This window comes from Pipistrellus kuhlii, unplaced genomic scaffold, assembly GCF_014108245.1.
Source record: "Pipistrellus kuhlii isolate mPipKuh1 unplaced genomic scaffold, mPipKuh1.p scaffold_m20_p_8, whole genome shotgun sequence".
In the NCBI taxonomy this organism is placed as follows: domain Eukaryota; kingdom Metazoa; phylum Chordata; class Mammalia; order Chiroptera; family Vespertilionidae; genus Pipistrellus; species Pipistrellus kuhlii.
Genome location: NW_023425584.1, coordinates 3499709 through 3523890, shown reverse-complemented (window position 1 = coordinate 3523890; position 24182 = coordinate 3499709). Strand labels below are relative to the sequence as shown.

General features: G+C 61.4%; 1 protein-coding gene across 1 annotated transcript; it reads right to left on the bottom strand.

Moving 5' to 3' along the window:
• Nucleotides 1–13317: 13317 nt before the first annotated feature.
• On the bottom strand, nt 13318–15991 carry NKX2-5 (NK2 homeobox 5). Its single transcript, XM_036424754.2, has 2 exons — nt 15528–15991; nt 13318–13964 (listed from the first exon to the last, which is right to left on the bottom strand). Exons 1-2 carry the CDS (start codon nt 15835–15837, stop codon nt 13351–13353), a joined length of 924 nt encoding a protein of 307 aa, XP_036280647.1. The 5' UTR covers nt 15838–15991; the 3' UTR covers nt 13318–13350.
• Between the last annotated feature and the right edge of the window lie 8191 nt (nt 15992–24182).

Genomic DNA, 24182 nt, shown 5'->3' with positions numbered 1-24182 from the left:
CCTTGGGTCCCAGGGTCATCCATCCCGCTGGGTCCAGAGGGCAGTGACGCAGGAGTGCCCTCTCCCGCCTCTCCCCGCCCTCCTGGCAGCGCTCAGGGTCCTCCCTCACGGCCACAGCGCCCCCAGGTGCGGCCCCCGTGCTCAGGGCCCACCCACCTCTGGCTTCAAAGCGCCTCAGGGAGCAGCAGGGGCTCAGCTGCGTGGGGAGCAGGGATGGGTTTGGGCCGATTCTGTCTCAGGGCCGCCCCACCACCCGCGCTGTGCAGCCCCAGCGGGGTGCCTGTGCAGCCCAGCGGGCAGGGCTGGGGAAGCAGGCAGCGGCAGCACCGCAGGCCAGAGCCCGGTGCTGGCGGTTTCTGCATTGCCCTGGGGCACCCGCCCGGAGCCTCCGGGAGAGGGAGAGGAACTCCGGTGCTGCCTGCCCTGATGGCCCCTCCGCAGTCAGGGCGGAGTGGCTCTGAGTGTTCTCAGGATGCCCGGCAGAGGGGATGAGGGCTCACCTCAGCTAGCTATGTCGGCAACGACCCTGATTCCAGACAAGGTCACGTTCTGAGGTCCTGGGACCAGGCCTTCCCATTCTTTATGGGGACACGGCGCAACTCACAAAATCCAGGGCGACCTGAGTGACGTAAGTTCACCCCCGAGGCAGGATCTGCTCCCAGGAGGCCCCAGAGCTTTGTACAAGATGAGGGTGAGGACCACGGGGGGCTCACCAGGTTACCGGCCGAGCACCCCCTCATCCACCCAGAGGGCCCAGTCCATCAGCTACGCCGGGAGCTGGCCGCCCCAACTAGAGGTGCCCCCCACCCCCAGCTTTAAGATTACTCAGTGTATGTTTTACATATTTATTTATTAGATTTTATTGATTTCAGAGAGGAAGGGAGAGGGAGAGAGAAACATCAACGATGAGAGAGGATCACTGATTGCTGCCTCCTGCACACCCCACACTGGGGATCGAACCTGCAACCGGGGCCTGTGCCCTCACCGGGAATCGAACCATGACCTCCGGGTTCATAGGTCAATGCTCAACCACTGAGCCACGCCAGCCGGGCGCTGCTCCTCCCTCTTATTGTCTTTCTGCCTGTCTCCTCCTATGGCCGCGCTCATTCCCACCTGCCAACGTCTTATTCACTGTGAGCTCCAGGGGGCAGGCCCCCGTGTATGAGGTAAACGCCTCTCCCAGCCGCCAGCACGGCTCGAACAGGACTGAGCGTGTGCTCGCCTGCCTGGTGACGTGGAGGGAAGCCTGTCTCCGGAAGCTCCCCGTGAACGCGATGGAGGGCAGGGACCAGCCCGGGAGCGGGCTGGGGTCAGGGAGGAGGGATGGGGGTGCAGCCACAGGCTATCGCACATGGGGACTGTGATCGGTGGGGGTTTCAACCTGAAAGCAGAGTTGCCGCCTGAGCTGCTCAGGAGATAAGGCGTCTGTGTCGGCGATAGCGGCCGGGGAGGCGCTGGGCAGGGATCAGCGCACACCCGGGCCGTGCAGGCCGAGGGGGTAAATATAGAACCACAGGCAACGGCCGGCCCCCTCTTCCCACCGGGGCGGCCAAGCAGGACGGAGAGGGCTGGTCAGCCCGCCCCCCAGCCTCTCTGGCCTCGGGACACAGCCAAGGTCACCAGGCCCAGTGTCAGCAGAGCCTGTGCCAGAGCAGCCGCAGGGACCCGCGTGGCCAGTGGCCAGGCAGCGAACGCGGTGGTATCTCTCTCTGCTCAGCACAGTCAGAAGCCCCACTCGGTGACTTGTGAACTCTGACGGCTCCGTGGAGTGGGTGTGTCTGTGTGAGTGTCACTGGCGGCCGCGAGGACGTCAGGAGCTGGTGACGCACAGGAACGCGGCCCGCGGGGAGAGGCGTGGGGGCCAAGGTCACGCAGCTGGGAGCAGTGTTTCACTCCCCCCCACCCCCCATTGCACGGCCTGGGGCTATCCGAGAGGAGTCTCGGCTCTGGGACCTCTGCCTCTGCTGTAGGCCCGTCTCCGGGCAGCTGGGGAAGAGAGCTGGTGTGTAGGAACCTGCATCGCCACGATTTACCCTCCCACAACATGCGTGGGGCTGTATCAGCCCCTTTCACAGCCAGGAAATCCAGGTTCCCAGAGGCTGCCCAAGGGGCACGATGCAGAGCTGGGGTACCACCCGGGCCCTCCCAGGTCTCCTGCCTCTTCAGGGCCTGGTCTGACCCACAGCCTCCTGCCCCAGGGCCTTCCAGTCAGGCCGGCATGCCCGGCTGGAGGACGAGGTCGCTTCTCCCACGGGCAGGCTCTGTGCCCGGGAGGGTGGAGGGTGGCATTAGGGACAGGGTAGGGGGGCACCCCATCTGCACATCGCCCTTGGGGGCGGGGGCGGGGCTGAGGCCGCCTGCTCGAGGGCTGATTGGGCCTCAGGGGAAGGACATTTGCCAAATGCTGTGCTGAGCACTTGCTGGGGCTGATCCGGGGTCCTTGCAGGGACAGCCAGATATTTTTTGGTTTCTCAACATAAAATGTGCTCTTTTTCCGTTTTCCAAGGAAATGTCTGACCACGGTACAAATTCAGAAAGAAGAGAGATAACCGCACACATGGCCCCTGAGAGGGCCGCTGTCCACGACAGGCAGGCCCTCTGGCCCACGTCCGCCCCTGGGGGTCCGGACAAGCATCTCTGCCCCTCTCCCTCGCCCACCAGGCTGCCTCCCAACCACCCAAGGACCTTCTCTCCATCTAACAGAACGTCCCCTTCCCACTCCTCGGCGTGTTTCCCCACTGTCTGCGCCGATGCCTGCCCCCCTCCGGCCGCCCGCACCCCATCCGTGCAGGAGGCGCAGGCCGCAGAGCTGGCGTCAGACACCTGGCGCCCCGGTGCCCGGACCAGAGGCCGGCGGAGGCTCAGGCACATGAAAGGAGCAGGTGTCTGGGCCGGCTCCGGCTCCGGGGCCTCCCGCTGCGGCCCCTGCCGCTCACCCCGCACCTGACTCCGGACCACAGGCCCCGGAGGCCGCGGATGAAAGAGGAAGAGGAGGGGAGGAATCCCAGCCGCTGGGTTTCAGCTCCCGGCTCAGACAGCTGGGAGAGCCGCCCTCGCCCCACAGCCCGCCACCTGGCTGCTGGGAGCCGGGCACCGTTAGCTGCTCCCACTTTGAAGAGGATCCCGCAGGACCAAGGTCATGTCCTAAGGGACGCTCAGGCGTGGAGCCCTCCCTCTCAGCGGGGCAGGGGGCTCTCTCCTGGCTGCAAATGGGAGGGGGGGATTAGAGGGGAGGCGGGGGGAGAAGGGGCGCCTGGTTTCTGTCCTAAGGAGCTTCGCACCGGATGGGGACGGGGACGGGGAGCAGGCGCCAAAGGGTTTTGTGTTGTCACCTTTTGGTTTTCACCAGGAGGGGCGGCCTTTAGCTGCGTACTCGCTGTTCCACTCCTTTCCCGCGTGTTCACTGGGCACCTGCCGTGTGCGGGGCAGTGGAGCCGCAGGAAGTGAGGGACAGGAAAGGCTCTGGACCCCCCGCCAGGCTGAGCCCAGGCCTGGTCTGCCTCGCTCCCCCGGGTCCTGCTGGCTGGCGGAGACTGGCCTCACCTCTGACACAAAGACTCCGCCGCATCGTCCTCCGGGCTCTTGTGGGGCTCCCTGTGGTGCCGCCGTGCACAGGGCCAGGCGAGGCCCCGGTTCCCGGGGTGAGGCGGCCCTGAAACGGAGGCTGCAGTTGGAGGAGGGAAGAGGAGGAGACAGGCCGGGCCCCAGGACCGGCGGGCAGGGCCTGTCATCCTGGCGGGGAGCTCAGTGGGGACCCCGGGGCCTTTGCAGGGAGGGGACAGTGTCTGGTTTCCGGGTTTTGGTGGAGAACAGGCTCCAGGGAAATGTGCTCGTTTCCTGGCCCCTCACACTGAGTGGCGGAAAACAGTGCATATTGGATCTTCTGGTTCTGGAGGCCGGGGTCCTCGGTCACAGGCCAGCGGGCTGAGTCCTTCGGGGGCTCCAGGAGGCCGTGTGACCCCCGTTTCTGGTTCCAGGGGGGCTGCCTCCGAGCACCCTGGCTCCTGTGGCCCCACCCCCGACAGCCCAGGGCTACCTCCCCCTAACCACCCGCCTGCAGACGTGGGCGCGTTGTGCGAGGCTCGCTTTTGCCATACAAAGCAGCAGTCACGTGTCCTGGGGACCAGGAGTGGAATGGTCGGGGCTGTAATTCTAACCCAGGGCCATTGCCTCCCTCAGCAGCCTCGTGTGGGCCGGGGCGGGCTGGAATCCGGGTGGCTCCACCAGAGCCCTGGCTCCTCTGACAGCTTGCCCAAGACACCCTTTTGTTTAAAATGTATTTTTTATTGTTGGCAGTATTACAGACACCTTCCATTTCTCCCTCCTCCCTCCTCCCTCCTCCCCCAAGATCACCCTTAACCCCACGAGGTCCTGTCTTTCTCTTCGGGACCCTCCTCTTGTTCTCAGCCTCCATTTCCTCTCGTCAGTGAGCGGGTCCCTGGCACCTCGTCCTCACCCCCCGTCACCCTGGGTGATGCTTCCTCGGCTTCCAGAAGGTCTGTCTCTTTTCCTTTCTAAGTCTGGGACTTCGTTCTTTAAAACTGCGGTAACATGTACCTAACACAGTACGTACCATGAAAGCCGTGCTTCAGTGCGCAGTCAGGGGCAATAAGCACATTCACATTAGTGCACAGCCATCCCGACCATCGTCTCCAGGGCGTTTCTCTCCTCTCCCAACTAAAGCTCTGCCCCCATTAAACACTGTGCCCCCCGCCCCGCCCCCCCCCTCCCTCCAGCCCCTCGTAACTAACCGCCGCTCTGCGTTCTGTCTCCGGGAACTGCCTCCCCAGGACCTCGTGGGAGCGGGATCATCCAGTGTCTGTGTCTGGCTTATCTCACCCAACCTAAGGTGGTCACGGCTCATCCGCACAGCAGCGCGCCTCCAACTTCCTCCCTTTGGGGCTGAGTGCCGTCCCGCAGTGTGTGTGAGGGCCGTCCTGCAGTGTGTGTGAGGGCCGTCCCGCAGTGTGTGTGTGAGTGCCGTCCTGCAGTGTGTGTGAGTGCCGTCCCGCAGTGTGTGTGTGAGGGCCGTTCTGCAGTGTGTGTATGGGGCTGAGGGCCGTCCTGCAGTGTGTGTGTGAGGGCCGTTCTGCAGTGTGTGTGTGAGGGCCGTCCTGCAGTGTGTGTGTGAGGGCCGTTCTGTAGTGTGTGTGTGAGGGCCGTCCTGCAGTGTGTGTGTGAGGGCCGTCCTGCAGTGTGTGTGAGGGCCGTCCTGCAGTGTGTGTGAGGGCCGTTCTGCAGTGTGTGTGTGAGGGCCGTTCTGTAGTGTGTGTGTGAGGGCCGTTCTGCAGTGTGTGTATGGGGCTGAGGGCCGTTCTGCAGTGTGTGTGTGAGGGCCGTTCTGCAGTGTGTGTGTGAGGGCCGTTCTGTAGTGTGTGTGTGAGGGCCGTCCTGCAGTGTGTGTGTGAGGGCCGTCCTGCAGTGTGTGTGAGGGCCGTCCTGCAGTGTGTGTGTGAGGGCCGTTCTGTAGTGTGTGTATGGGGCTGAGGGCCGTCCTGCAGTGTGTGTGTGAGGGCCGTCCTGCAGTGTGTGTGTGAGGGCCGTCCTGCAGTGTGTGTGTGAGGGCCGTCCTGCAGTGTGTGTGAGGGCCGTCCTGCAGTGTGTGTGTGAGGGCCGTCCTGCAGTGTGTGTGTGAGGGCCGTCCTGCAGTGTGTGTGTGAGGGCCGTCCTGCAGTGTGTGTGTGAGGGCCGTCCTGCAGTGTGTGTGTGAGGGCCGTCCTGCAGTGTGTGTATGGGGCTGAGGGCCGTCCTGCAGTGTGTGTGTGAGGGCCGTCCTGCAGTGTGTGTGAGGGCCGTTCTGCAGTGTGTGTGTGAGGGCCGTCCTGCAGTGTGTGTGTGAGGGCCGTTCTGCAGTGTGTGTGTGAGGGCCGTTCTGTAGTGTGTGTATGAGGGCCGTCCTGCAGTGTGTGTGTGAGGGCCGTCCTGCAGTGTGTGTGTGAGGGCCGTTCTGTAGTGTGTGTGAGGGCCGTCCTGCAGTGTGTGTGTGAGGGCCGTTCTGTAGTGTGTGTGAGGGCCGTCCTGCAGTGTGTGTGTGAGGGCCGTCCTGCAGTGTGTGTGTGAGTGCCGTTCTGTAGTGTGTGTATGAGGGCCGTTCTGCAGTGTGTGTATGGGGCTGAGGGCCGTCCTGCAGTGTGTGTGTGAGGGCCGTTCTGTAGTGTGTGTATGAGGGCCGTTCTGCAGTGTGTGTGTGAGGGCCGTTCTGCAGTGTGTGTATGGGGCTGAGGGCCGTCCTGCAGTGTGTGTGTGAGTGCCGTTCTGTAGTGTGTGTATGAGGGCCGTTCTGCAGTGTGTGTATGGGGCTGAGGGCCGTTCTGCAGTGTGTGTGTGAGTGCCGTCCTGCAGTGTGTGTGTGAGGGCCGTTCTGTAGTGTGTGTATGGGGCTGAGGGCCGTTCTGTAGTGTGTGTGTGAGGGCCGTTCTGCAGTGTGTGTGTGAGGGCCGTCCTGCAGTGTGTGTGTGAGGGCCGTTCTGCAGTGTGTGTGTGAGGGCCGTCCTGCAGTGTGTGTGTGAGTGCCGTTCTGCAGTGTGTGTATGGGGCTGAGGGCCGTTCTGCAGTGTGTGTGTGAGGGCCGTCCTGCAGTGTGTGTGTGAGGGCCGTTCTGTAGTGTGTGTATGAGGGCCGTTCTGCAGTGTGTGTGTGAGGGCCGTCCTGCAGTGTGTGTGTGAGGGCCGTCCTGCAGTGTGTGTGTGAGGGCCGTTCTGTAGTGTGTGTATGGGGCTGAGGGCCGTCCTGCAGTGTGTGTGAGGGCCGTCCTGCAGTGTGTGTGTGAGGGCCGTCCTGCAGTGTGTGTATGGGGCTGAGGGCCGTCCTGCAGTGTGTGTGTGAGGGCCGTCCTGCAGTGTGTGTGAGGGCCGTTCTGTAGTGTGTGTGAGGGCCGTCCTGCAGTGTGTGTGTGAGGGCCGTTCTGCAGTGTGTGTGTGAGGGCCGTTCTGTAGTGTGTGTATGAGGGCCGTCCTGCAGTGTGTGTGTGAGGGCCGTCCTGCAGTGTGTGTGTGAGGGCCGTTCTGTAGTGTGTGTGAGGGCCGTCCTGCAGTGTGTGTGTGAGGGCCGTTCTGTAGTGTGTGTGAGGGCCGTCCTGCAGTGTGTGTGTGAGGGCCGTCCTGCAGTGTGTGTGTGAGTGCCGTTCTGTAGTGTGTGTATGAGGGCCGTTCTGCAGTGTGTGTATGGGGCTGAGGGCCGTCCTGCAGTGTGTGTGTGAGGGCCGTTCTGTAGTGTGTGTGTGAGGGCCGTTCTGCAGTGTGTGTGTGAGGGCCGTTCTGCAGTGTGTGTATGGGGCTGAGGGCCGTCCTGCAGTGTGTGTGTGAGTGCCGTTCTGTAGTGTGTGTATGAGGGCCGTTCTGCAGTGTGTGTATGGGGCTGAGGGCCGTTCTGCAGTGTGTGTGTGAGTGCCGTCCTGCAGTGTGTGTGTGAGGGCCGTTCTGTAGTGTGTGTATGGGGCTGAGGGCCGTTCTGTAGTGTGTGTGTGAGGGCCGTCCTGCAGTGTGTGTGTGAGGGCCGTTCTGCAGTGTGTGTGTGAGGGCCGTCCTGCAGTGTGTGTGTGAGTGCCGTTCTGCAGTGTGTGTATGGGGCTGAGGGCCGTTCTGCAGTGTGTGTGTGAGGGCCGTCCTGCAGTGTGTGTGTGAGGGCCGTTCTGTAGTGTGTGTATGAGGGCCGTTCTGCAGTGTGTGTGTGAGGGCCGTCCTGCAGTGTGTGTGTGAGGGCCGTCCTGCAGTGTGTGTGTGAGGGCCGTTCTGTAGTGTGTGTATGGGGCTGAGGGCCGTCCTGCAGTGTGTGTGAGGGCCGTCCTGCAGTGTGTGTGTGAGGGCCGTCCTGCAGTGTGTGTATGTGCCACATCTTGTTTACTCCTCCATCTGTCAGTGGCCACGGGGGCTTCTAGCTGTGAATGCTGCTATGAATACCAGGTGGCTGCCGGTGTGAGCCCTGTTGTTACAGCTGTTGGGTGCAGACCCAGAAGCAGAATTGCTGAATCCTATGATCCATTCCTATTTCATTTTCCGAGGAACCACCATACCGCTCCCAGGGCAGCTGAGCCGTGTGCACTGCCGCCAGCAACACATAGAGGTCCACACTCTGCCCCATCACAGGAGTGTCATTCCTGTTTTGTTTTTTTTTTCTTAAATATATTTTATTGATTTTTTACAGAGAGGAAGGGAGAGGGACAGAGAGCTAGAAACATTGATGAGAGAGGAACATCGACCAGCTGCCTCCTGCACACCCCCTACTGGGGATGTACCCGCAACCAGGGTACATGCCCTTGATCAGAATCAAACCTGGGACCTTTCAGTCTGCAGGCCGACGCTCTATCCACTGAGCCACACCGGCCAGGGCCATTTCCTGTGTGCTTTGTTTTGAACAGTGGCCGCCCAGTGGCAGTCTGTGTGTTTCTTCATTGCGGTTTGGATTCGAATTTCCCCCGTGATTAGCGATGTTGAGCATATTCACGTGCTTACTGCCTGCTTGTGTGTCTTCTCTGGAGAAATGTCTGCCCAAGCCCTTTCAAACCCACTTAAAACCCCACGCCTTCTGTGGCAGTGACTGCTTCCTTCACGGGTACATGGCCTGTGGGCTGCCCTGTGCTGACAGGCGGCCTGGCCCGGGGCCTGACAGGGGCTGCCCTCTCCTGGGGTCACCTGTGCAGGCTCCTGGACTCGGGGGTCTCGGCGCCGAGTGGCTGTTTGGAGGAGGCCTCCTGATGAAAGCGCTCAGTTCCTTAGCCATGGCTTATTTCCTGAGGGCTCCGCTTCTCCATAAAACCGAGGCCAGGGGTTTGGATAATGATACTGAGATGAAGAGGCACAGTGCTGTGTATTCTTTTTTTTTTTTTAAATATATTTTATTGATTTTTTTACAGAGAGGAAGAGAGAGAGACAGAGAGTCAGAAACATCGATGAGAGAGAAACCTTGATCAGCTGCCTCCTGCACCACCCCCCACTGGGGTTGTGCCTGCAACCAAGGTACATGCCCTTGTCTGGAATCGAACATGGGACCTTTCAGTCCGCAGGCCGACGCTCTATCCACTGAGCCACACTGGTTTCGGCAGTGCTGTGTGTTCTTGCTCCTTTTTTAACTGCTCTCTTGGAACTGGGTCCCCGAAAGCAGGAGTCACCCCCCCATATTCACCGGGCTCAGCCCCAGACAGGATGCAGCGCCACCCCACGCCGATCGGCCGGGCTTCAAACGGAATCGGGGTCCCGGGGAGGGCCTGGGGGTGGGTTTCCGTGGGCGTCGCCGTGTGTGGTGTCGCGGCCAAGTGTAAGACACGGAGGACGAGTGTGAAGCACAGCGGTCAATGTTTAGTCCGCTCAGAGCTGTCCCAGGCACTGCGGCCCACGCTCCCTGCCTGCGGAGCTGATGGAGACGGGAGCCTGGAGAGTGGCACCCCCCGGCCCTCCCCTCCGCCCACGGGCTCCAGGCCTCTCCGCTGAGGGGTCCGAGTGCTGCTCTCAGGCAGCCACTGGGTCTCAGCAAACAGGCAGCCGCCCGGAGCGGGAAACCCGACCCGCTCCCCCTGCCGAGGAGGCCGGGCTGAGCTGCCTCCTCCATCGCCGTGACGAGAGGCACCTGTCACCCACGCAGCCCCGCAGCCCCGCAGCCCTGCCCTGGGGAGCCCAGTTCAAGGAGCCGCGGGCAGGGTTCGGGCCTGTCCAGCCTCCAGCAGTTGGTGTCGGGCAAGTTTGCGAACCGCTGAGAACAGCTCAGGAGCCAGGACTCTGGTGGAACCACCTGGAGTCACGTTCGCCAGGCAGGCCGCGCCGGGAGCTGCGTTGGCTTCCTCCTGGGGCATGAGGAGGTTTGCAGGTTAGACCTTCTCCCCGGGCCTGGCCCGGCTGAGCGTGAAGACAGTGATGTCCCCACGCAGCCGGCTGGCTGTCGGAGCAGCGGGCAGTGCGGTGGCCAGCGTGTCAGGTCCACTCATGTCCCACCTGGCTCTTCAGGAAGCTCTGGGCTGGCCAGGGCGGGACGGTGGGGTGTCCCGGGAAGCGGGCTAGGCCGCGTGGTGCTCCCGGCACCAGGACCGGAAGTCCTCTCACTCCCTTGCATCTTTCCCGGCCAGTAAACAGGTTTTGCCAAGTCAGAATAGCTTCCATCTTTTTATTCTGTATAGGTGTCCATGTTGTGTATTTCCATACCTGCATTTAAAAGAAGGAGCAGATCTCGGAGCTGACGGCAGCCCTGCCCTCCCGGAGCTCAGCGGCTGCTCCTGGGTAAGTCTTCGGGCTCAGGCCCCGCTGGACCGGAGAGGGCAGCCAGCAGCCCAGGGGCCTGTGAGCGATTTATCTGTCCCCCAAAGGGGTGAGAGGCTTAGAGAGGCTCACCCTGTAAAGAGCTCAGGACAGTGCTGTAAGCTCCAGGGCGAGAAGTAAATGGGATCCGAGCACCAGCCCTTTCCCAGGAGCCCATCTGGAGGGAGGTCCTCGGACCAGCTGTGGCGCTGGACACCCCACCATCCCGCCCTGGCCAGCCCAGCTCTCCCCAGTCCTCCTGCAGGGCTCCTCCCAGCTGAGCCAGCTTCTCTCTTTCAATGTCACTGTGGCGTGTGCTTGTTTGATTTTTTAAAGAACATTATAGACCCAGCGGTAGCCCAGTAGGTTGGACCATTGCCCCTGGACACCAAATGGGTTCGATTTCCGGTCAGGGCACATACCTAGAATGTGGGTTTGTTCCCTGGAGGGGGCAATACCAGAATCAGTCCATCGATGTTTCTCTCTTCCTCAAATCAATAAACACATTCTTGGGTGAGAATTAAAAAAAAATCATTAAATATAACTAGTCCCCTCTGTGCCCCCCCAAACCCCTCTTCCCCCCTCTACCCCCCCCCCCCCGCTCCTGCCTCACCCCAATTTCCTAGCTCTTCGCCACCTGGAAGCACCCACAATTCTCGTTTGTTTCTCACCTCTCTGCCCTGGGTGAATTTTCTCATAATTGAAAAACCAAACGAATATACTACTGATTGAATTTGGGATCGGACTGCTATGTGGACACGGGGTTGTTAATTTAGGGGCCTTCTGACCCTGCGCCCAAAGCCCCTGGCTCCGGGAGGGGCGGAGCGAGAGCCCCAGCTTCCCGGAGCTCCGAGCTCTCCGGTTCTCGGGAGTGAGCCGGGCGGTGCAGCCGAGAGCCTCAGCCGAGGGAGAGGGCCGGTCCACCGGGCGGCGGGCGGCCCAGGCGCGGCCCCTCGGCCTCTTTCCCGGAGAGACCAACGCAGTTTCTCCGACAGCCCGCCCGCCCCTGCCCTTCGGGGGAGGCGGATGCGCTTCCCAGCTCAGCGGAGAACATGCATGACCTTGACCGTTGGTTAACCTCCGGTCCTCAGTTTCCTGGCTTGCAAGCGAGGAGGGATTAGACCAGAGAGTGTAAAGCTGTCAGCCCTGCCAGCATTGTTGCCCATTGGCGAGAGACCTCGGTGTCCCTGGCGGTCCCGCAGGATGGCACAGAGGAGGGCACCTTAGAAACCCCCTCCCTTGTAAGGCTGAGGGAAAGAAATATCGCCTCGAATTTCACCGTGGACAAGTGAAGGCGAAAACCCAGGGCGACACGGCAAACACTGGGTCTGATCGAGAGCCGGGGCGGGTCCCAGGCAGAACTCCCGGTGCGGTGGGGGAGCTGGTCCTGCGGAGCGAGGGTGCTCTTCCTGCTGAGGGTGCTCTTCCCAGAGGAGGGTGCTCTTCCCGGAGGAGTGACCAGGCCGCATGGGGCGACGGGCAGAGCGCGCTGAGCCCAGGCAGTGAATGCCGAATGCCGGGCTGAGCCTAACACAGCCCCCTCCCTGCCCCTCCCGCCCGGTCCGGACCTTACAACCAAGGGCATTCACATCGGCCCGGAATCCAGAGCAGTGCAGCCCTTTCCCCTCCTTCCCACAGCGCACCCTCCCACCCACACCGGAGCATGCAGTGCCCGCACGGCCCCTCCGCCAGCGGCTGGGCGATCTTCAGGCCGTCCGTCTCCGAGGAGAGGACATGGCAGGCATGGACTGTGCTCCCATCCCGGTCCTGTCCCTACCGCAGCAGGAGGCTCCTGGGCCACCCGGCCAGGGGGCACCTCCAGCCTCACGGGGTCCCCGAACTCCACCAGCCACGTTCAGACTTCCACCAGAGCTCTCGCCGCCCCATGCCCCGTGCCCCGCCAGCCCAGCGATTTCAGAAAAATCACAGAAAACCCGTATTCCGAGGAAATACAGAGCTCGGCTCCCTCCCATTCTTTCAAAAACCGCTGTCCTCCCAGCTGGGGCGGCAGACGGAGGAGCTGAGGGCCAAGCTAAGGGGCCTGGCTCAGAGAGACATACTCTGCCACCCGCACTTTCAGAGGAAACGCTGCGCCCCGCGGGCAATCCTCAGCCAGGGGTTTCGGCTGGATTTCCCCAGCCTCGGTTTCCCTGTGAGCCCTGCACAGCGACAGCACGTACAGCGAGTGTCCTGCCTGCCCCGGGGAGCGGGGACAGCGGTGGTGGGAAGGAGCTTCTGACTGAATTCTCCTGGTGAGGCGCTGCGGGACACCAGCTGGTGCGGACATCTCCTGGGGGCCCTCGCCGGCCCGCGCCCCGCCGAGCAGCCACTGGGGCTGCAGCCATGCATGCGGGAAAGGGCTTCGGTTCTCGGCTTTTCCGTTTGTAAATGGGCCGAGGCCTTTTCTAAGGCAGGACGGGTATGTGCCCTCCAGCCGCCTCGGGCCTGCGTCCATTGGCTCTCCAAGCACTGCCCAGCGCCTGGAGCAGCGCCCAGCACACAGTAGGGCTGCAGGGGGCATGGCTGGGAGCTCTGGGCAGATTCTCTTGGCCTCTGAAGTGAGACCCAGAACCGAAAAGTCACTAGACCGCTTCCAGCCTCGGTCCCCTACACCTTTAAACCAGGACCCTCCGGTCTGGGTGGCTGGAGGGCCTGCCTCCTCGCTCCGTCCCCCAGGCGCCGGCGGAAAGAAGCACACGCAGCGTCAGCGCACTCTCTTTAATGGGGAGGTTCTGGGGACTCACAGCCACAGGTAAAAACATAAATACGGGAGGGATGGAGGGAGGAGGGAGAGAGGGGGGCGGCGGCCAGGCAGCACGCGCCCGGGCGCCGGGCCCAGGCTCGGTGTTCGCCCTCCCGGACGCCGTGCGCGCTCGGAGGGCGCTCGGGGGCCGGGCGAGGGCGTCGGGCTGAGGGCCATTCGCCGCCTGTCGTGTCCATTCGGCCGCAGGCGCTCCCCGCGTGGGGACCGAGGCTCGCGGCGGGGGAGCCCGCGGTCCCTGCGGGAGGCTGCGGAGTCCGGGCGGCGGGCAGGCGCGCCGGGAGCCCCCTCCGCTCCCCGGGCCGCGCCTTCGCCGGAGGGAGGGAGGGAGGGAGCCGGCGGGCGCCCCGGCCGGTGGGTCCGTCCCTACCAGGCGCGGATGCCGTGCAGCGCGGACACGCCCGCGTTGCCCTGCGGCACCCCGGGGCTCTGCACCGCGTTCAAGTCCCCGGCGCCGCCCAAGTTCACGAAGCCGCTGCCGGCGGCGGCGGGCGCGGGGGGCGCGGCGGGGTAGGCGGCCGCGCAGCCGTAGCCGGGCCCGCAGGCCGCGCCGCCGTAGCCGGGGCAGGCGGGGTAGGCGCCGTAGCCGTAGGCGTTGAGGCCCACGCCGTAGGCCGGGCCGTAGGGCGCCGAGTCCGCCAGGCAGGGCTTGCCGTCGCGCACCAGCACGGGCACGGCGATGCGGCGCGCGGGCGGCGGCGGCGGCGGCAGCCCCACCAGCTCCAGCGTCTGGTCCTGCCGCTGCCGCTTGCACTTGTAGCGCCGGTTCTGGAACCAGATCTTCACCTGCGTGGACGTGAGCTTCAGCGCGCCGGCCAGCTGGTCGCGCTCGGGCGCCGACAGGTAGCGCTGCTGCTTGAAGCGCCGCTCCAGCTCGTACACCTGCGCCTGCGAGAAGAGCACGCGGGGCTTCCGCCGCCGCCGCGCCCGGGGCCGCTCCGCGTCCGCCGCCTCCGCCGCCGCCGGCTGCAGGCAGGGCTCTGCGGGGACAGGGGGGGCGGTCAGAGCGGCCGGCCCGGCCGGGAGCCCGCCTTCCCCCGGGGAGGGGGCCGCGCCGTCCATCCCGCCCCGGAGCCCGGCGCGCTGCGGCCCCTCTGCCCGCGCACCGAGGGCCCGCGCCCGCCGGGCGCCCGGCACGGCTCCAGGCCCCGAGGAGGAAGGGAACGGAGCGGCCCCTGCACCGGGAGCCCCATGTGGAGCGGGAGCCGCCGGACAGTGACCTGAGGTCTGGCCCCTGGGATCCCATGTGGAGCAGGAGCCGGACAGTGACCTGAGGTCCGCCGCACAGAATGCAGAGCCGGACAGTGACCTGTGGTCTGGCCCCGGGGAGCCCCATGTGGAGCGGGAACCGGAGTGACCTGAGGTTCTGGCCGCACAGAATGCAGAGCCGGACGCGGCCCCAGGGAGTCAGGGCCAGTTTGGCTCCATAGAGAGACAGGCCTCTCCCAGGGCGGCCACAGTGTCTCCCAGTCACAGAACCAGGGACACAGAGGCCGAGGGGGCCAATCGGGAGCACAGAGGCCCGCGCAGCCAGGCAGGCGGCCTGGGAACCCGCTCCAGTTGGGTTGGAATCGGTAGCGAGCACTTCAGCCCGCCGCCCCCCAGCGTCCGCGGCCCGGCTCCCCTCCCTCTGGACAGACCTCCGGGCTCAGAGCGATCCTCCCGGCTCCCTCCCTCTGGACAGACCTCCGGGCTCAGAGCGATCCTCCTGGGCTCCCGCAGCCCGCCCGCCGGCGCCCGTCTCCCGGGTTTGGGGCCCCGCGCCAAGCCAGGGTGCCCAGCGCCCTCCGCGCCCTCCCTGCGCGGCCCGTCTCCCAGCCGCCCGGCGGGCTCCCTGCGCGGGGACGGCCGCTGCCCAGTGACTCCGCCGCCCCCCGCACCTCTCCTGGCGCGGGGTTTTCTAACTTTTCCGGGGCGAAGCCAGCCGGGCACAAGAGGAAATGGTGCTGGAAAATCCAGCCAGTAAGTCAGGGCCGGGAGCCCGCAGTGTCCCCGCTTTCAAACCCAGGCCGGGTTCCCAAGATTCCCCTTTCCTGGAACAAAGAGGGAGAGGCCCAGGAGCGCGGGTTGTGGCCCGACCCTCCTCCGATGGTGCGCAAAGCCGTCTGGTGCGCGGCATTTCAATCTGTTTATCGGTTTTCATCTGATCCTCAAAAAACAAAACAAAAACACAAAAACAAAACCAAAAAACACCACACACACAAACAATCCCCCCCCCCCACACACACACACAAACCCTATACTCCAAAGAGGTTTTAAAAACAACCCTGATACAGAGAATCTCTCTGTCCTACACAAACGGATCGTCCACTTCAGGACGAACCCAGGAGCAGGGCTGCTGCTGCCGCCTGGGCTTTGTTAGGCCGAAAAATAAAACAAACAGAAAAACACCCCGCAACCCAGCATTTCCTCTGGACCCGATGGACCGGGTGCCAGGGCCGCGCCACCCGCTGCTGCTCACACTCGGAGCCCCGGCCGGGGCTCAGGGCAGCGGGTTTGGGACAAAAGCGCCGGGAAGGAGCAGGGTCTGAGCCTCCTCTCACCTTTCCTGTCGGCGCGGGGGTCCTTGGCGGCGTCGGGGTCGCCGTAGGCGCGCGGGTAGAAGGCGGCGGCGGCGGGGAAGGCCGGTCCGCACTTGGCGGGCGCGGGCGCGGGCGCGGGGCCCAGCTCGGCGCGCAGCTCGGGGAGGCCGGGCGCCGCCGCCTCGGGCCCCGCGTAGGCCTCGGGCTTGAAGGCGGCCAGCATGCAGGAGGCGGGCGCCAGCGTGGCCTCCAGGCTGCGCTGCTGCTGCTCCAGGTTCAGGATGTCTTTGACGGAGAAGGGCGTGGGGGCGAGCCCGGGGCTGGGGAACATGGTGGCACCGCGCGCCTCACCAGGCCGGCGGGGCGGCCGTGCGCGCTGCTGCCCGCGGCCCCTGGCGGCCTCCCCGCATGGTGCCCGCTGCCGCCGCCGCTGCCCGCCCTCTGCTCGGCTGTGGGTTGTGGCGGCGGCAGGTAGTGCGGGGCCCTGGGGCCGGGAGGCGGGACCAGGCCGGGGAGGGGGCTCAGCGCGCCATTGGGCCAGGGGCCGTGTTGACAGGAGCGATGAGCAGTTTCGTGTCACCTAATATAGTCATTGGGCTAAAAAAAAAAAAACCAATCCCGCTCAGCTTTTAAAGGGGCCTCACACCCTGGGAAGGCTCTCCCTTTGCTCCCAGTGTTCGCCTAAAACCCCACCAGACCCACTGGCAGGGAAGAACTCCATTCTCCTCCGAATCCCAGGGCGGGGACGTGAGGAAATGTTCCCCCGCACCAAATAGCAGGGAGAGTGAAGGCCTGGGTGGGAGGGGCCGAGGGAGGGCCGTTTCCAGGAGCCCTAAGGGCCTCATTGCTGAAGGACAGACCTGGGGAGAGTCTGAATAAGACCACAGGGGAGTGTTCCCCTGGGGTGATGGCAGGACCGGGAGGTTCCGGACAATTTGGGGGTTCTGTTTGGCGCGGTTTACAGGACCAGCCACAGCCCCGCAGTCCCCCTCTTCCCAGGGGGGTCGGGGTGGGCCAAGCACAAGGCCAGAGGGGGGTTGTGGTGTGGAAGCTGTACCCTCACAGCTGCAGGGGCGCCGTCACTGCCAGTCTCCTCCCAGAGAGATGACCCCCACCCCTCAATGAGACAAACCGGAATCCCAGCGGGCACACAGCTCCCAGGGGAGAGGGGTGTCCTAGGGGCTCTAGCTTCATCACTACTGCCTCCCTCTCTCCCACTCCCACCCTTCAGAGCAGCGAGGGCCCAGGCCTCTGCCAGCCCCAAGGCCGCAGGCTCCAGCCCTGGCGTGACTCTCAGGCTGGCGGGCGGCACCGCTGGGGGAGGTTTTTCTGAGTTGCTGGGCCAGATCCCAGTGGGGCACCCGGCACCCGTCTGGCCGGGCCAGTGGGGGAAGCGTGGGGCGTCAGGGGTGTTAATTTGTAGCCGGGGTCAGAAAAGGGGGGATCTCCCACAGGACAAATCTACCTCTAAGTCAGGAGTGCCAGATGCCCGGCAGGCAGGCCGCCTCGGGATCTGGGGACCAGGAGATCTGGTGCAGGCTCTGGCCTGGCCCGCACCCCAGGACTCTAAGCAGAGGTGTGTGCAGTTTCAAGGGGTTCTGGCTGGCAGAACGGTTCCCCCGCTAACTGTCCTGGGGATGGGAGGTTTGTCAGGGGAAAAGCATCCAATTCCCAGGACCCAAGCTTCTGCGGGCAAGGCCTGGGCGGACGGGAGCTTGCTGAGAAGGGAGGCTCCAAGGGCGACTGGGAACTGGGGTCAGAAACGCCTGGGCTAGAAGGAAGGCAGCCAAGGGTCTAAGGCGAGGGAAGGGCCGCTCCGGCCCAGGCTTCACTCAGAACTCGCCCATGGCCCAGAGGACATGCACAAAGCTGGGGACAAGGTGGCCTCTGTCTGTCTGTCCAGAAGGCTCCTGCAAAATGGTGAGCCTTAGAAAGCTCCAGCAAAATGGTGAGCCTTGGAGCATAAGCCTAAGGTTGGGACTTTCCAGCTCCCCATCACAGCCACACTCCCAGGACCTGTGCCTCGGAGGCAGGGCGCAGGGAGCAGAGTTCGCACTGGGCTGGGGAGGGAGGCTCGGAGCACTGTGACCCCGGCTTCCGGCGCCCGTGTGGGGCCTGGGCTGCGGCAGCAGCCGGATCTCACGCGTTTTTCAGCAGTTGGATGGGCCCATGGATAGGTGCCTGTGGGGGCTCACCAGGCCCAGGAAACACCCCCCCTCGCCCACCCCTCTCCCCTGCGCCTCTCCTGGGCCCTTTCCCGGGGGTTGGGCCAGTGTTACAGCCTCTGCTCTCCACTCACCTCACCTGGGCCGCTGCCTTTGGAGACGGCTTTTCGGGGAGCGGGAGAGGATGCCTCTGGCCGGGCGGTGACGTCTGGCAAACGAGCCACATCCGATTCAATTAACCGTCTTGCTGAAAAGCGCTGGGAGCGGGTCCTGGGCGCTCCGCTAAGTGAACGGCGGCCAGGCGGCCGCGATGACAGTTTGAAAGATTAGCGTGAGCCCACGCCTGAAATATTGCCGGTTAATGGGGGCCGAGGCCGCTTCCGGACCCTGGCGTTAGCGGAGCTGTTGGGGGGGAGTGTTTTTTTGTTTGTTTTTAAAGAGACAGTTCTGGGGAGGGGAGGAAAAAGCGAGCATTTCCTATGCAGATGAAGGCGGTGAGGTTTGTCACCGATTTCGGGGATGGGGTCCAGGGCGGACAGAGCCGGGGTCAGGTGTCAGGAAAAGGGGAGGAAAGAAAACCTCCCTATTTGGACAAAATCAGTGACTTCTTCCCGCCCCAAGTCCCGGAATAATTCCTTGTGGCTCTGAAACAGTCTTTAGCGCCGCTGGGAAGAGGAAGCGGGGGCAAACACGGGTACACAGGGGCAACATCGAAATTGGGGCGACCCACACTGGTCTCCGCACAGAACCTCCCAGAGCCATCTCCAGCTTTTACTTGCAGTGCTCTCTGCTTCTGAGTGATGGGGAAAGGTTTTGTTTTCTTTAAACAGAGGTTGAAACGGTTGGGGGTGGGGAGGGGCGAACCGGGATTCTCCAGCCCCACAGGGACCGGACCGTCTCCCTTCCCAGGGGCCGCGGATGCCCTGGCCGCCCTGCTCAGTGGCGCTTCGGCCGAACCAGCGGGACAAACAGACAGACTCAGCCCCGGGAGAGGCCGGGGGAGCGATGGGAAGTACATCCGTCTGTCTCCGCGGCTTTTACGGAACGGAGAGCGGGCGCTCTCAGAGCCCCAGGGTGACCCGGGCGCGCTCTGCGCCCATAAAATATTATTAATTGGAAAGCGATCTGCGGGCCGGGCGGCCTGCAGCGCTGCCATCAGCCGGGCCGGGCCGGCCGCACAAGGTATATATGATTAATTGAAAGATAAGCTGGCACTATAACCGGGAATGTCATTAATGCGCCGCGGAGACGTCCGCTGGAGACAGGCGGCGTTATCCGCGGCTTTATCTTCAACAAGCGCCCGCGCCGCGCCGCGCCGGCCGCGGGGCAGATGGGGGTTTCTGTCTGGGACGCTCGCCCCGTGTTTATATTTTGGGAAGAATCGCAACCCGCCGAGCCCCGGGCGGGCCCCCTGATAAATGAACATTAGCACTTTTGGGGACTACTGTATCAACAAAGGGGCCGAGGCGCGGCAATAATTGGCGAGAAAGCAAACAGAGGGCGGAGAGCGCGCTCTGCTCTTCGTCCGGCTGATGGATGAGCCGCGGTGGCTGCGGCCCGGCTCCCTCCCGGCCCTGCCGGCTCCTCCGCCGCCGGGCTTCCTCCGGCCCCGGGCCGGGGGCAGGGGCGACCCCGGGGGCTGCCGCCCTCGCCCCAGGCTCCCTAAGAGTTTTGGGAAGCTCCTGGTTCAGGGGGTTTAGCCCGTACCAAATCCTCCTCCGGCGGCTTCTTCTTCTTTTTAAAAATATATTTTATTAATTTTTTACAGAGAGGGACAGAGAGTTAGAAACATCGATGAGAGAGAATCATCCATCAGCTGCCTCCTGCACACCCTCTACTGGGAATGTGCCCGCAACCAAGGTACATGCCCTTGACTGGAATCGAACCTGGGACCCTCCAGCCTACAGGCTGACGCTTTATCCACTGAGCTAAACCGGAGGGCGGTCGCTTTTTGAACATCCCCTGGGTGTCCCTGTACTGTCTCCAGTGTCCCCTCTGACTAGCTTATCGCAATGTCTTTGCAGAGAAGAGGGAGGCCCAGAGAGGTGGTGTGACTTGCCCAAAGTCACACAGATGGAAGTATTGGGGGGGGGGGGCAAGACGCCCCCTTCTCTCCCCCCCCAACACAGCTAGAGAAGGAGGTCCAGGCTGCTGGATTTGGGATGCTGGGTTCCCCGAAACCTTTATGGGCAATTGGTACTAAAGCTCATTAGAGAGGAGGAGAAGTTTCAGATTCCTTCTCCTGTGTCTCTCCCACTCCTCCCCCATCCCCTCTTCCAGCTTCCCCTTCCTCTGGTAACAGCCTTATTGAGATAGAATTATCATATACAATTCACCCACTGGAAGTATGCAATTCAGTGACTTTAGGATATTTACAGTTTGTGTGACCACCACATAGTTTTAGGACATTTTCTCTCCTGCTCCCCCTCTCCCACCTCCCCGGTTCTAGACAGCCTGACTTTTTGTCCTGTGGCTTTGCCTCTTCCGGGCGTCACTTACAAATGTGACCATGTCACAGGTGGCCTCTTATGCCTGCCTCCATCCCCTGGATACACCCAGGAGCATGCACCAGTGCGCTGTTCCTTTTCACGGCTGAGTACTATCCTGTGGTGTGGATAGATCACGTTTCTACACTCATCGGTCATGGGCATTTGGGTTCCTTCCACCTTTTGGCTATTATGCATGATCCCCGGCCCACTTCACCCTAAAATGGAGGCCCAGGAGGACTCGGGTCCCCACCCCCCATAAGTAACCCCTCCTCCCCTGCAGGCCGGCTTCCTGGCTGGGGCTGTGTGTTTGCACAGACCCGGAGCTTAGGGGCCCCCAGCGCTGCCGCTGTCTCCAAATCCTGCCTGCGTCCCCACAGGAGGCGCCACGTTTTCCCTTCACACGGGACCCCGCACACTGCACAGCTGGCCTGCTCTCAGCCTGGCAGTGCCATCTTTGTGCTACCACGGCCTCCGATCTACCGGCTCTGGGTTTGCTGTCTCCACATCAGAGCCCCTGCTTGCCAGCTGGGCCAGGACGTGCCCTGAGCTGCTTGACTGGCTCTCGATCCAGAGTCGCTTGGCCACGGGGAGGGCCCAGGGCCCACAGAAGGGGAGCAGGGGCAGATCCGGTGGGAGGGTATTGTCTGTGTGAGTGTGTGGAGGGGCAGTGAGGGGAAAGGCTGGAGAATGGGCTGGAACTTCCACCAACCTCCACAGCCCGTCACTGTCGGTCGCTGGGCCTGATCCTGAGTCCTCCCCGCTCGCTGCCTGGGCGCTAACCATGCACGAGGCAGCAGAGTCCAAGGCATGCAGACCCCAAAGGAGGCAGAGTTGGAATACAGCAGTGGCTCCCAACCTTTTTGGCCACGCCCCCCTAAGCACTCTAAGCCGGTGTGGCTCAGTGGATAGAGTGTCAGCCTGCGGACTGAAAGGTTTGATTCCGGTCAAGGGCATGTACCTTGGTTGCTGGCACATCCCCAGTAGGGAGTGTGTAAGAGGCAGCTGATCGATATTTCTCTCTCATTGATGTTTCTTACTATCTCCCTTCCTCTCTGTAAAAAAATTAATAAAATATATTATAAAATAATATGAAGTGATATGAAAAAATAGCAAATAAAGTTTCAAAACAGGTAATAGAGAACCGAAATGCATAAATATGTCACAATATATATTTATATCCTGCATATGAGGCCCTTAGGACCATAAGAGATGCTAAATATTCCCTGTTAATCACTTATTCTCCAATTGCCCCCCTTAAAAACCAAATTGCCCCCCCCCGTAGGCCAGGGGCCCCACGCTGGGAACCACTGGACTGGACTCTGCACCAGCGCTGGGTTCTGGTCTTGCCTCTCCCGTGACTGGCTGACCTGAGCACCTCTTCCTCCCTCCCTGTCACCGGCTTCATGTTTGTTTCCGTGGAGATGTGAGGTCCCTCCTGGCTGCGATGTTCTGGGAAACACCCGGGTCGTCAATTGCATTCCCCTGGGCAGCCGGAGGGCGTGCTGGTGGTTATTAATCTGCAGAGTGAAAGTGGTGAGATGGGATTCTGATGCCGTGCTGTTTGGGGGAGTGTGGGCCACACAGCAGCACACGTTCTAGATACAGTGACATTAGGGAGAGGGACATGGATTGTTCTTACACCAAACATGCTCAGCTGCAGACAGATTAACACTTAAACCTCAGAAACGAAACATGCACGTGCTGTAGAGGGAGTGTCTGTATATGTGGGAAGAGTAAATGAGAACTAGAGACCTAGTGTTGTGCACAGCCCCAAATGCCACAAACAGACCCAAGAAGACAAACATGCAGGTTAAATGCTAGAACTAATGACAAGGAGAAAAAAACACACCAACCTGCTGATTTCCACAATATGGAAAGACTTTTTGTAAATCAATAAGAAAATGATCCAAAAAAACAATTGAAAATTGGCCAAGAATAGCAGAACTTTGCTGGTGGAAGTAAAAAAGAAAGAAAGAAAGAAAGAAAGAAAGAAAGAAAGAAAGAAAGAAAGAAAGAAAGGAAGGAAAAAAGAAAGAAAGAAAGAAAGAAGACTGTGGGATCTCAGAGGGAAGTTTGGGGTAGGAGGGGGAGGAGGAGGGGGTTGGGAGTAGGTGGGGAGGGAGAGATGCATAACCCATATGGAAAATAGGGCGGTGGAGACCTGGGTGGGGGTGGTAATAAGGGGTCAATGGGAGAAAAAGGGGGACATATGTAATACTTTCAACAATAAAGATTCTTAAAAAAAGAAAGGAAGGAAGGAAAATGAAAACACAAAGAGACATGTTTTCACTGATCAGATTGGCAAACACCAAAACTTGGATAATTGCTCCTCCTAGTCACTTCTTTGTATTGTTGATAATATAAGTCTCTTTGGAGCCATTTCGTACTATTAAAATTAAAAAGGCATAAGCCCTTTGAATAAGTATTTCCACTTCTAGGACTATTCTATAGGCATATGCATATCAGAAGAGTATTTTTGTTGAATTAAAAAAATTTAACCAAAATATTAAAAAAAAAACACAAAAAACCTACTTTAGGGGACCGCTTTTAAAAAATGCTCCCAACTGAACAGCCGGCTCAGCAGCCTGAGGACGAACTTGTTACATCCCCGTCCTCTTATGGGTACATCCTGAGATACATCAACAGCAAACGCAGTCGCATAATTTGAATGTTGAATGGAGGACAGACTCTGAGGTTTTTCAGGATAAAATGGGGCGATTGCTGCTGGGGGAGAGGCTCGGGGAGAGGCTGGGGGAGAGGCTGGGGGTGGGAGGGAATAGAACAGGACACTTTCCGAAGCCCGTGTACAAGGCGATTTCCTTCCCTCTTCGTTGCTGTTTTTGCCACAGGCGTGTATTGCCTTGAAGAGGTTTTAAATGTGGTGAGTCAGGTTTTGCCTTCACAGAAAGGGGAGAAACTCGGGGCTGTAGGAATACCTAGGCCACAGTCCCCTGGGTACGTGTGAAAATGCACATTGCTGGGCCCAGCCCTCGCCTTGGAGTTCCGGAATCACAGTGAGTGCAGGGGGCAGGCAGCGCCTGCCGCGGTTGGCAGTGCTGGCTGCTGGGCGTGCTGTGGCTGTGATGAGTCTAAGCCAGGGGCCTGGGAATCCCAGGGCTTGGTGTCCCCCCACCCCCAGGCCCTGCCCCCGCCAGTGGAGGAGTCTGGTGCTTCCTCTTTCCAGTCCTGGCCTCTGACCTGTAGTCCATCTGTCTCCTGAGGGCCAACCTCCATAAAATCTCTATGAAATAGCTTCGAATCTGGACCAGATCATCCGTGGGTCCTAACCACGTGACTCCCCTGTCGCCAGGGTGATAAATGGAGGTATTTCATGCCTGGCTCCCCCAAACGGTGAGACCGGGGCAGCAGTGCGGCCCCGGGGCCCCTCTGGTCACCAGGGACCCGCCTGGCCGCTGGGACCTGTGGGCAGCTTAGCGCCTACCTCCCTGAAACCCTGGAGCTGGTCCGCCTTCTACCCGGGCTGAGGCCCCAGGCTTCGCTCCAAGCGGGATTCACCTGCTCGCTGGAGAGGAGCAGCGGGCCTGCACCCTCCCTCTCTCCCTCCTGGCCTCTGCCTCGCCCTTGGGTGGCGCCTGCCCCAAGCGGCCCGCAGGAGGGAGAGCACCCACCAGGAAACACTGGAAAACATCCCAACCGTGGCGTGTTAACCAATAAAACAAACCCGGTCCCCAGAGAGACACCTCCCGTTCCAAAATAGCCCCAAGGCATGGACAGTGTGTGTGCATGTGTGTGTGCATGTGTGCGTGTGTGTGTGTGTGTGTGTGTGTGTGTGTGTGAACATTCTTACAGGGCTGTGGTGTGGAAGCACCATCTCTTCCTGCATGTGGGTTTTCTCAATAATTGTTTTATAGCCACACCACCAAATATCCTACTTATGCATTCCGAATAAGTAATACACACTAAAAACAAAACAATGATAAAAAAAACCACAAAAACAATTTTAAAAAATGAGATAGAATGTAAAATGCACCACGCCTCCCCCCATCCCCCCAGTTCCTTTC

Excerpts from the sequence above, each read along its gene's own strand:
- NKX2-5 (XM_036424754.2), bottom strand. The coding sequence starts at position 15,837 with ATGTTCCCCAGCCCCGGGCTCGCCCCCACGCCCTTCTCCGTCAAAGAC. Across the intron at positions 13,965-15,527 it reads CCCCCGCGCCGACAGGAAAG|AGCCCTGCCTGCAGCCGGCG; the intron begins GTGAGAGGAGGC and ends CTGTCCCCGCAG.